This window comes from Colobus angolensis, unplaced genomic scaffold (genome assembly GCF_000951035.1).
Source record: "Colobus angolensis palliatus isolate OR3802 unplaced genomic scaffold, Cang.pa_1.0 Scaffold91, whole genome shotgun sequence".
NCBI classification, from domain to species: domain Eukaryota; kingdom Metazoa; phylum Chordata; class Mammalia; order Primates; family Cercopithecidae; genus Colobus; species Colobus angolensis.
This window is the reverse complement of record NW_012123043.1, coordinates 4,054,047-4,065,691: the sequence shown is the minus strand read 5'-3', so window position 1 is coordinate 4,065,691 and position 11,645 is coordinate 4,054,047. Positions and strand designations below refer to the sequence as shown.

The following is an 11,645-nucleotide window of genomic DNA, read 5'->3' as shown; positions in this document are numbered from 1 at the left end:
GGGGCGCGGGCGGCCACGCGGGGCTCCTGCAGCATGGCTGTCAGCAGGAAGGACTGGTCCGCGCTGTCCAGGTGAGCGCCCGAGGGAGCCAGGAGGGGCGCGGGGTCGGCGGGGAGCTTTTGGGTCTCCTCTCCCCGGGAACCGGCCTCCTTCCCGCCTGGGACCCTGACACCAAGGCTGGACCCTGGTCTTGCTGCGACTCGCGGGAGACAGGATTGGGGCCAAACTCGGGGACCCTGAGGTTACAGGGTAGGTCTTCTCCCATCGGGGCCTGAGGTCCCACACAGGGTACTTGGGGGAAGGCTGGTCCCCAGCCTGGACGCCCCCTGGGGTATGGCCTCCCTGTGGAAGGTGGAAGCGGGAAGGAACGTTTTGGGGGATTGTGGAGGTGTTCAGGAGTAACCTCCAAGCCTCATTCCTGAGAGAAGTCTCCCTCACTGCCCCCGTGTGTCTCCAGCGGAGAGGACCCCTGGGAGGTGTCCCACAGCCCCTCTTGGGAGGTGGAGGGGCAGGGAGAGCCGTCTTGGAGGGGTCAGTGAAGAGGACTGGAGGGAAGCAGACCCATCTCCCACTAAGGAGGCTCAAAATCTCAGCATGGCATTTTGGGGTGGCATCTGGGCTGGGAACCTTAAGATAGTATCCATCCTCATCTGTGCTGCTGCAATATTTGTACATTGGTCTCCTAAAGGGTCAGGGGATGAGGCATCCTTTCCCTGCCTACTGGACATCCTATCAGGGTCTGAGAGGCCTGGGGAAGGCGGGTGTTCAGAGGTGGCACCCCTCATGGAGATTGGTGACCTCTACTGACTTCTCTTGGAGCAACGCTGCACCTCTCCCAAGAAGGCCCCCTGTGAGCATTTTCACCTCATTCCTCCACTGGGCACCCCCCTCCCGCATCTTGTCCCTAAGGAAACTGAGGCTCCTGAATAGCCCAGAGCTGGAGCCTGCTCTTTTGATCCCTTTCTAGCCAGGTAGACATTAGCGTCTTGGCTCCTCCCAGGTGGGCATTTGGGTCTTGGCCTTTCCTGAGCCAGGGCTATTTCTGCCAGGTGCAGACCAGCACCCTCCAGCCGTTTGGTTCCTGCAGGCTTTCCCCATCAAGGCATCTTTCACAGGTTTTTCCAGTGCTCTAGTATGTCCTCTACCCCGCTCCCGCCCTCCCTTAAGGGCTCCAGAACTACCTCATTGTCTCAGGCTTAGCAGCTCATCGCCTGGGATTGGGAGTGGGGGCCACCTCCCCAGACCCTCAAGACCTCACAGTGCTCTGAAGCACTGTGGGCAGCCCATGGGCTCTAGAGAGGGGAAAAGGTAAGCCCCACGAATGGAGGGAACTCAGTGCTCTGGAAAATAAACCCAGGCTGCTACAGAGGAAGGTCTGTGCTGAGGGTGTGGCTGAGGAGTCAAGGTCTTGGACTTTGCATGTGGGTCAGTGTGCCTGGGGGTTGATGTGGGAGTGTCTTTGCTTCTAGATGTGGGCCTACCTGTGCCTATGAATGTATGCTTGTGTGTGTGTGTGTGTGTGTGTGTGTGTGTGTGGCGTACTTGTGGACAAGTGTGTTTATGGCCTATGAAGAGATGAGGCATCTGCGTGTGGAGTTGGTTCTTAAGGTTGCTGAGTCTTGAGCTTGTCAGTCTGCATATGTTCAGTTGAACTGTTTACTGAAGACCTCAGTACTGTGCATTGGGTTAAAAATACAAACCAGACACTCCTTCTTCAGAAGCTCATAGTCTGGTGGGATATATGTGATTTTGTGTCTGAAAGCATGCCTGGATATGCATGGGGGTGTGTGGGGGGAGGCAGCTGGGGCACTGGAACTTTGAAAATGGGAGCAAGGTCTGGCCTAAGCTTGTCCACTGCTCAGATGGACACGGACTCGTGTGGGTACAGCCAGGTTCCCACAAGATGTCCAGGGTAAGTGCCAGGGAAGCTCTGGGGAACCAGTCCTGCCACAGGAGCCCCTGGCCTGCCCTCCCTGCCTGGTCCCAGCCCTCATAGAGCCCCGTGGGCAGATGCAGCTGCTGCCAACAGTCACCCTGATGAGGCACCTGGAACAGAGGACCGCTCCCGCTCCGCTCCCTGGGTGAACAAGCCTCAGCGGGCAGGCAGGAAAGGGCTGTGAGTCACTGTCAATGGAGCCTCCTGGGCTGGGGAGGACCATGCTAGGGTGTGACAGCATGGTCCCAGGTGGGGAGGTGGATGGAGAGGTGGGTGGGTAGCTGGGGGCCAGCCTGCAGCCCATCCTTGGCATAGAGCAGAAATTCAAGTCCTCCAGCCCTGGGATGGGATGGGGGGCAGTCGTGAGCTGGCTGGCTGGGTGCCCTGGTCAGAGGCCTTGTCCTTTTCTCCCTGGACTGGCCTGGTGACCAGTGAGGCTGGGCCAGGCCTGTCTGCAGGGGGTGAGGGGTTGATCTGAGAATGCCTGGGACTGAACAGCCAGTGGTTAATCATTTCCCTGCCTGGGCCTTGAGCCGCCCTCCTACTTCCAATTGCTGCCCTGGGTTCTCCTGACACCTCTCTCTAGACCTTTGGGGCTGGAAGAGACCTGAGTTACCCCCCACAGTGACCATGCAGAAGGGGAGCTTCAGGCCTGCCCTGCTCAGGTTCAGGAGACTGGCCAAGGTCATGGGCATGCCCTCCCATCCGTCCTCTGTCCTCCCTTCCCTATCCCCAGCCCCTGAGATTTGCAAATTATGCTCCTTGAGCCCCAGGGTTCCACAAAATGCATCTGGGGCAGCCTTCTCACCCTCTCCCAGCTTTAAGCAGAGCAGCTGAGACTTGATCTATTGTATAATGGGCTTCTGTCTGATTCAATTTGGGAAAATGGGTTCTACTGCTAAACATGACTTTTAACCACTTCACTTAAATCCCTGCCATCAGTTGCTGCAGAATAGCTGGAAGTTAGACTTTAGGAAGAAAATTCCCAGGTGAGAGGTCAAAACAAACTCCCTAGTGAGTAACAGGGCAGAATGTCCTTTAGAATTATTTAAGAGAAAAAGAGGACCTCTATCTCCAAAGGATGGAGTTGAAGTCTGGAGTGGGGAGGAGGATAGCAGCATTACGTGGAGACACCAAGAGGGATGTGTGTCCCCAAATGAAGGCCAGGAGGTTGGGGAAAGGGTTGTCGAGAGGGAAGGAGTGGTGGGCAGCTGGCTGGTGCTGTGGCCTCAGCTAGTAGGAGCAGCTGAGCCTCCCCAGCTGTTGGGGCCTGCAGGTTTCACCCTGGGCCTTGCTCTGGGGTTTGAAGATCAACGTTGCATGGGCCATGGGGTTTCCCCAAACTTCTGCCCTCCCAGGCTTTGCCCTGAGCCCCAACCTGTCCTGGGGTGGGGAATACCACACCTTTAGATGCCCTCTTGGGCCTCTGTTCCCTCCCCTGAGGGTTCAGCTGTTAAGCTCACTCTGGGTTAGGGCCGGCCCTCCCTGGACATCCTTTTCTGGCACTTGGTATGGTGGTTAAGGGTAGGTGCTTTTGAGAGGCTGACCTATGTTTAAATCTTGGTTTCTGTTTTTATTAGCTGTGCAATCCTGGGACAGTTGTTAACTCTTTTGAGCCTGAGTTTATATACAAGATGGACAGAGTCTCGCTCTGTCACCCAGGCTGGGGTGCAGTGGCACGTTCTTGGCTCACTACAACCTCTGCTTCCTGGGTTCTAAGTGATTCTCATGCCTCAGTCTTCTGAATGTCTGGGATTACAGGTGTGCGCCACCATACCCAGCTATTTTTTTTTCTATTTTTAGTAGAGATGGGGTTTCACCATGTTGGCCAGGCTGGTCTTGAACTCCTGGCCTCAAGTGATGGGCCCGCCTTGGCCTCCTGAAGTGCTGGGATTACAGGCGTGAGCCACCACACCCAGTGGCTGTTGTAAAGATGAATGCCAGGGGTATTAGAACAGTGACTGGTGTTAGAGTAAGCACTTCCACGAGTGTGCTCACTTCCCCCCTTATTCCTTTAGTTATGGATTTATTCGTATTCACTATGTTCAACAAGTGCCCAACACTGTTTTGAGCCCTCAATTTTTTATTTATTACTGGGGTTTCAACAACTGTACCCACTGAGTCCCCTCCTGGGGACTGGCCTTTGCCCTTCCCTCCCTCCCTCACGATTTGTGCTTATCCGAGATAACATTTCTCCCCACGGTGGGGTGGTGCTGCTGTAGGGACTCCTGTTTTGCCAGATGTCAGGGTTGAAGGCAGCCCCATGATTGCCAAGCAGCAGGGATGGTGGCCGTGTCACCTTGGGTGAGCTGTGGGGTCTTAGTGTAAAGCTTGGGGACACTCAAGGATCCCTGGGTTCTGAGTCCTGCAGCTCAGCCCTGGAGACCCCCCAGGAGACCAGGCCCTGAGTGCTCATGCACCATCCAGGGCCCCACAGGAGGATAAACAAATTGGCCACTTCCCCAAGGGCTGAGGGTAGCATGTGGGAGCTGGGTGGCTCAAGACCTAGGAATCCTGGAGGCTCCAGCTCAGCCAGCTGTGGGTGTGGTCAGGGGAGAGGCATTCTGGGCTTTGTGGGTCACTTTCCCCAGTGTTTGGATCCCTCAGCTTTGGAGGGCAAGAGCTGTTTCCAGGCTGTGGATAAGGGATGGGGTGCATCCAGAGGAGGGAGCTGGAGATGTGGCCTCACATGTAAGCCAGCAGAAATTGGCGTTTCTAAGTCTGAATAAGAAAACCGAGGAGAGGTGGAACTTTGGAACCCACCTCATAAGAGAGCATCTGTTTGTGTGTAGTGAATGAAGGATGAATGAATGATGAATGTTCAATCTACAAATACCCAGAGCTCACGGGAGTCATGCAGAGGCCCAGGGGAATCTTGTTTAAGTTCCGTGGCCAAGGTCACAGGGGGAAAGTTTGATTTGGGCTCCTCTCCATCTCCCCTGAGGAAGTAGAGGTGTGACTGCCAGAGGAGGGGTTGAGGTTCTCACCAGGAAGAGCTGTGCTGCTGGCAGGATTGGGAGGGTCTGGAAGGTTCTCCTCCAAAGGCACCTCCTTTCCCTTTGGGGTGATGGGCAGGCACTCACCTTCCCTGGGCAGACAGCCGGGCAGATTGCCTTTGGGGGAGGAGTGGGCTTTGTTCCCTCTTTGTGTGCCTTGGCATCCAGGCAGAGGTTTTGTAATTTGTAGGGAGGAGGAGAGCCCAGCACTCCTGAAATTGACACTTACTTGCTCTTCCACATTTGTCAGCACCTGCTGGGTGCCAGGCGCCGTGCTGGGCACTAGACATGAAAGACACCCTATCCTGCGGTTGTTTCTCTCACTGCAGGACAACTCAATCACTGTTTTCTTATATAGAGACGGGGCTCTCACTTCATTGCCCAAGCTGGTCTCAAACTCCTGGGTTCAAGTAATCCTCCCATCTTGGCCTCCTGAAATGCTGGGATTACAGGCGTGAGCCACCATGCCCAGCCAGTCACACTCTTTTCAACCCTCTAAGACCTTCTCTACTCTCTCCTCTGTTTGCTCATCCAAAAAAAAAAAAAAAAAAAGAAAAAAGCAAAACTTAAGATCTGTACATTTATGTAAAATATACCTTAAAGCATTCTTTGAGCCCACATCCTCCTCTAGCTACTGTCCACCACCTCCGCTTTTTTATTTTTTTTTGAGGTGGAATCTTGCTGTGTCGTTCAGGCTGGAGTGCAGCAGCATGATCTTAGCTCACTGCAACCTCTACCTCCTGAGTTCTAGCCATTTTCCTGCCTCAGCCTCCTGAGTAGCTGGGATTACAGGCACCTGCCACCACGCCCAGCTAATTTTTGTATTTTTAGTAGAGACAGGGTTTTGCCATATTGGCCAGACAGGTCTCAAACTCCTGACCTCAGGTGATCCACCTGCCTCAGCCTCTCAAAGTGCTAGGATGACAGGCGTGAGCCACTGTGCCCGACCACTACTGTCCTATGCTATTTGCTTCTCAAAAGAGTTGTTGCTACTCACTAATTCCTTTTTCGGTTTCCATTTACCCCTGCCAGCCTGCTCAGGCTCTGGCACAGTCCTGGCATCTGCTTTTCCTGTGGTACCTGGTGCCTCTGTGCTCACAATTCCGTCCTGGTCTCGTTCCCGGTGCAGCAGTGTCTGACTGAGGCCTTCACTCCCCTGTTCATGCCAACACCCTCCTCTGGTTTCCTTTGAGCTCCTTGGCTGCAGCGTCTTGATCTTTGCTTTTCACTGGTGTCTTCTCCTTTGGAACAAGCCAGAAGCACAGCTCTTCCTTCTCCTTCTTGTCCCTCTCCACGACCACCCAACAGCCCACCACACTTCTTCCTCCCCTAGTCTTGCTCATGTTATTAATGGCAGCTCCAGAAATAACTCAGGCCCAGAATCTAGCAGTTCTTGATTTTTCTCTTTTCCTCCCTCTCCTCCCACCCAACACCCAATCCAACAACCAACCCTAGTGGCTGTATCTTCAGAACATGTCCCAGATCTATCACTTTTCCCCCATGTTTTCTGTCATCACCCCAGTTCAAGCCACCATAGTTCTAGTTCTCGCCTGTGGGATTGCAGGTGCCTTCTGACCCCTGTTTCCCCTCTCCCCTAGCCCTTTCAATTTTTTTTTTTTCATACAGCAGCCGGAGTGATTAACAATACAGTGATCCTATCATGTTGTTTCTTTGTGTACCACTCTCCAGGGCTCTCCAGCACACCTGGAATAAAACCCAAGTCCTTTCCCTGGTCTCCAAGGCCCTCTGCTCTGGCCTTGCCTCCCTTTCTGACTTCCCTGAGGGCCACTCTGGCCCTGGCTTCCTATCTTCCCTTGAATACCCAGCTCCTCACATGCGGGCTCTGCACTGGCTGGATCCTCCTTCTGGAACACTGGCTGCAAGATCCAGCTCTGCTGCCTCCTCCTCATGAACCAGGTCTCTCCGAGGGCGCTTCCCCACCCAGCCACCTTCTCTCATGTCACTTACTTTGTTCCCTTGTCCTAGTGACACTTAGCTGGTGTCATTTTGTTCATGGGCTCGTTTCCTTGCTCATAGTCTGACTCCCCCATGCTGGGAGTGTGCTCCGTCAAGGGGAAGACCCTGTTGGTCTCATTCCCGGCTGTTCCCAGCCCCTGGAATCATGCCTGGCACATAGTAGGTCCTCAAAAGTAATTTTTTCATGAATATTGGCTCAATCCAGGGGATGCTGGACCTAGAAAAAAATCAGAGCAGTCATGTGGTTCATTTTCTCATTTTAGGAGGGAAAACAGAGGAAGAGAAAAGGAAGTGACTTGCCCAAGGGCAGGAGGACTAGAAACCAGATCACCTGACCTTGCCTTACCAAAGTCTCCCTGCGGAGGAGAGAGGCTCAGTGGGAACTAGGGCTGGGCAGCAGGAGAGGCTGGGACAGCAAAAGGTAGAGAGTTTGGCATCTGGCAGTGGCAAGGGGAGGCCTTCCAGTCGTTGCTATAACTCTGGGAGGCAAGACAGAGGCCTTTTCTAGAACCTTTTAACCTGATTTGCAGACAATGCAGGGGGAGCCGCAGGGAGGTGCTGGGAAGGCCTCCTCCATCTGACTTTCACAGCCTGGTACTTCCCTGCTCACACCCCCTCCTGTCTCCCAGAGTGAAGCTCAGCTTCCCGCCCCCAGCAAACCCTGAACCCTGGTACCTTCCTTCTGCCTGGACTGCCAGCCCCACTCCATCGAAAGCCTGTTTGTTCACTGAGATGCAGCCCAGGTTCATCTCTTCCATGAGCCTTTTCTGATAATCTTGGCCTATAGCATTTGTTCTCTCACTGTGCAGAACAACTTCTGCACTTTGGTTGGGGGAGTTAGTGGTGGACACACTTCTCTTTTTCACTGGATTGTCAATATCTCCAGGGCAGAGACCCTGCCATGTTCTGTGACCCCCACACAGTTTCTGACATGGTACTCTCCTGTCACAGTCATTCAGTTTTCATTTGCTCTTTGGTTGGATTGGAAGGGGTGGGTTGGATGGAAGATGGGCTGGTGGGAGGTGGGAGGTAGGGCAGGTAGATAAAGATGGTGGAAACAGGTGGGTGGCTGAGTACATGGGTGTGTGGGCTAGTAGTAGATGGATAGACTGGTGGGGTTGGCTGACTGACTGTAGAATGCCTGCTTGGCCCCATGAATGAAGGATGACTGGGGCAGAAACCAAAAGTAGGGTGTGGTGTCCCCTTGCTCCCCGGAGAAGTGAAAGTTGTCTGGATTTTCAGCCAACTCTGTGGAGTTCTGTGGCTCAACTCTTTCCATGAAGCTCTTTCCATCTGATAGGTGAGGAAGGCTCCAGGAGCCCCTGGGAAAGTGAAGGGAAGGCGATATTGGAGTTTTTTCCAGTTGTAAGTGGTTTTGTTTGTAAGTCTTCCCTTCCCAAAAGCTAAGAAATTCCATGGGGAATTGAGTAACTGAGGAAATACCTCCATGACTGTCCACTGATGGGTATTACCTAAGAATCCCAGGACCAAAAAGAGAAAGGCACTTGGCAAGTCCATCTGTTTCCTTCAGGCAGGACCAGGCCCGCCCTTCCACGTTCCTGGTCACCCCCAGGGACGGAGGCCCCCCATTCCCATCCTTGGGTCCAGAGTACAGGTCAACCCAGTGGTTCCTATCTGGGGTGACTTTGCCCCCCAGGGGACATTTGGCAATGTCAGGAAACAAGCTGGTTGTCCCAGCTGGGGAAGGTACTACTGGCACCCAGCAGGTAGAGGCTAGGGATGCTGCTAAACATCCTGTGATCCGGAACAGCCCCCAACATGGAATTGTCTGGCCCAAGTGTCAACAGTGTGAGCTGGAGAAACCCCGGTCTAATCCAAAGCCCTGCAGCTTTAGTAGGAACTTAATAGATGTATAATTTGAACTACATTTAAGATGTTAAGTTTTTTTTAAGACGGAGTTTCACTCTTGCCCAGGCTGGAGTGCAATGGCACTATCTCGGCTCACTGCAACCTCTACCTCCCAGGTTCAAGCGATTCTCTGGCCTCAGCCTCCTGAGTAGCTGGGATTACAGGCATGCGCCACAACACCCGCTAATTTTTTTTTTTTTTTTGTATTTTTAGTAGAGACAGAGTTTCACCAAGTCTTGATCTTGGGTGACCCACCCTCCTCAGCCTCCCAAAATGCTGAGATTACAGGTGTGAGCCACCACGCCCAGTCTAAAATGTTAAGTTTTTGAGTAGTCACATTAAAAAAAAGTAAAAAGCAGCCCAGCACAGTGGCTCATGCCCGTAATCCCAGCACTTTGGGAGGCCGAGGTGGGAGGATTGCTTGAGCCCAGGAGTCTAGGACCAGCCTGAGCAACATTGTGAGAACTCATTTCTACAAAAAATTTAAAAATTAACCAGGTGTAGTGATGCACACCTGTAGTCCCAGCTACTCGGGAGGCTGAGGTGGGAGGATCACTTGAGCCTAGGAGGTTAGGGCTGCAGTGAGCCGTGATCGTGCCGCTGCACTCCAATCTGAGCAACAGAGCGAGACCATGTTTCAAAAAAAAGGAAAAAACAAAATTTTAATACTATAGCTCATTTACCCCAATATATCCACAATATTGCCATTTCAACACACAATCAATATACACAATTTTTTTTTTTTTTCCTTTTTTGAGACAGAGTCTTGTTGTGTCGCCCAGGCTAGAATGCAGTGACAAAATCTCAGCTCACTGCAACCTCTGCCTTCTGGGTTCAAGTGATTCTCATGTCTCAACCTCCTCAGTAGCTAGGACTACAGGTGTGCGCCACCATGCCCGGCTAATTTTTTTTTTTGTATTTGTAGTAGAGATGGGTTTTTGCCATGTTGCCCAAGCTGATCTCGAACTCCTGAGCTTAGGCAGTCTGCCTGTCTTAGCCTCCCAAAATGCTAGGATCACAGGCATGAGTCACCGCCCTGGCCAGTGTACACAGTTCTTAATGAGACTTTTCTCTGGTCTTCAAGACCCAGCGTGCATTTCACACAGCATGCCTCGGTTCACACCAGCCACGTTTCAAGCACTTCTGAGCCACCTGTAGCCAATGCAGGCCTAGAGGGCATTTGGTCTCTTCTCCCAGCCCTACAGGAGCCTGCCTTGGGAGGGTCCTGGGTTTTCCCAGCTGTGCTGACCCTCTCCTCCCCTCCCCCAGCCTTGCCCGGCAGTGGACTCTGGAGGATGAGGAGGAGCAGGAGCGCGAGCGCAGGCGGCGGCACCGCAATCTGAGCTCCACGACGGATGATGAGGCTCCCAGGCTCAGCCAGAATGGAGACCGGCAGACCTCTGCTTCTGAGAGGTAGGTGCTCAGGTTTCCATCCTGATTGATGGGGATGGACTGGCTGCCTTGGACTAAGTGCAGCATGTTCAGTCTGCTCAAGGAGTTGGGGTCCAGGAAATGAGGCTGAAAGGTGTGATGATGAACTTCAAGTTCCCTACCTTCCCCAGGCTCAGTCCTGCGAGCTTCTGTCCTCTTCATAACAATGCTTGCTACTTTTTGTTGACCATCCATGAACGAATGCTGTGCTAGACATTTTACGGCCATAGCTCACGTAATTCTTACAATATCCCTGGGAGAGAGGTATTGTTACCCCATTTTACAGGTGGAGAAACAGGGTTGAAGAGTACTTAGGTGACTTACTGAGATCATGTACCTTAAGAGTGGCAGGGCCAGAATGTCCATCCAGATCTGTCAAACTCCCACCTCCTTTCATTATCCAGGCTGCCTCCCTCTAACCCTGACCCTCTATAATTTAATTTACTAATTTTATAATATAATTTAACTAATGTTTTTTTTTTTTGAAAGTAAGTCTTGCTCTGTTGTTAGGCTGGAGTGCAGTGGTGCGATCTCGGTTCACTGCAACCTCCGCCTCCCTGGTTCAAGTAATTATCCTGCCTCAGCCTCCCCAGTAGCTGGGACTACAGGCGTGCACCACCATGCCCAGCTAATTTTTGTATTTTTAGTAGAAATGGGGTTTCAAGATGTTGGCCAGGATGGTCTGGATCTCTTGACTTCATGATCCGCCCACCTTGGCCTCCTAAAGTGCTGAGATTACAGGTGTGAGCCACCACACCTGGCTGCCTTTTTTTTTTTTTTTTTTTTTTTGAGATGGAGTCTCGCTCTGTCACCCAGGCTGGAGTGCAGTGGCACAATCTTGGCTCACTGCAACCTCCACCTTCCAGGTTCAAGCTATTCTCCTGCCTCAGCCTCCCAAGTAGCTGGGATTAAAGGCACCTGCCACCACGCCTGGCTAATTTTTGTATTTTTAGTAGAGATGGAGTTTCACCATGTTGACCAGGCTGTTCTTGAACTCCTGACCTCAGGTGATCCACCTGCCTCAGCCTCCCAAAGTGCTGGGATTACAGGTGTGAGCCACTGCTCACAGCCTATAATTTACTTCTGAGGAGAAGAACCCTGGGGCTAGTTTTGCCATCTAGATTTTGGGATTATGAGGTGGGGAAGAGCCTGGGGTTTACTGAATGCCACCTATATGCCAGGACTGTGCTGGGCAGCCTCATGAGTCTCATTTTGCTTCCTAACAAGCCTGATTTGCAGATTTGAAAACTGAGGCTCAGACAGTAAGCTAACTTGCCTGAAAGCACATGGAGAGCAGGGTGGGGAGGAAGGAAAATAACCTCCTTTTGCTGGAGGCCGGGTGCTAAGGGTTTTGGACAATCCTCTCGTGTTGCTTTTGTTTCTTCAGTCCCCCAAGAAGGGAGAACAGGGCTGTGTTGATCTCCCCTCCCTCCTCC

The 11,645-nt window shown here is 52.5% G+C and overlaps 1 protein-coding gene across 2 annotated transcripts in view; it reads left to right on the top strand.

The window, feature by feature from the left end:
- Window positions 1-6: 6 nt before the first annotated feature.
- LAD1 (ladinin 1) overlaps window positions 7-11,645 on the top strand; it is a 31,607-nt gene continuing 19,968 nt past the window's right edge. For both annotated transcript variants that reach the window (XM_011931727.1, XM_011931728.1), the window contains exons 1-2: window positions 7-71; window positions 10,048-10,191. In XM_011931727.1, coding sequence (XP_011787117.1) covers window positions 34-71; window positions 10,048-10,191 — 182 coding nt within the window. In that variant the 5' untranslated portion in view covers window positions 7-33. The remainder of the gene's footprint in view (window positions 72-10,047; window positions 10,192-11,645) is intronic.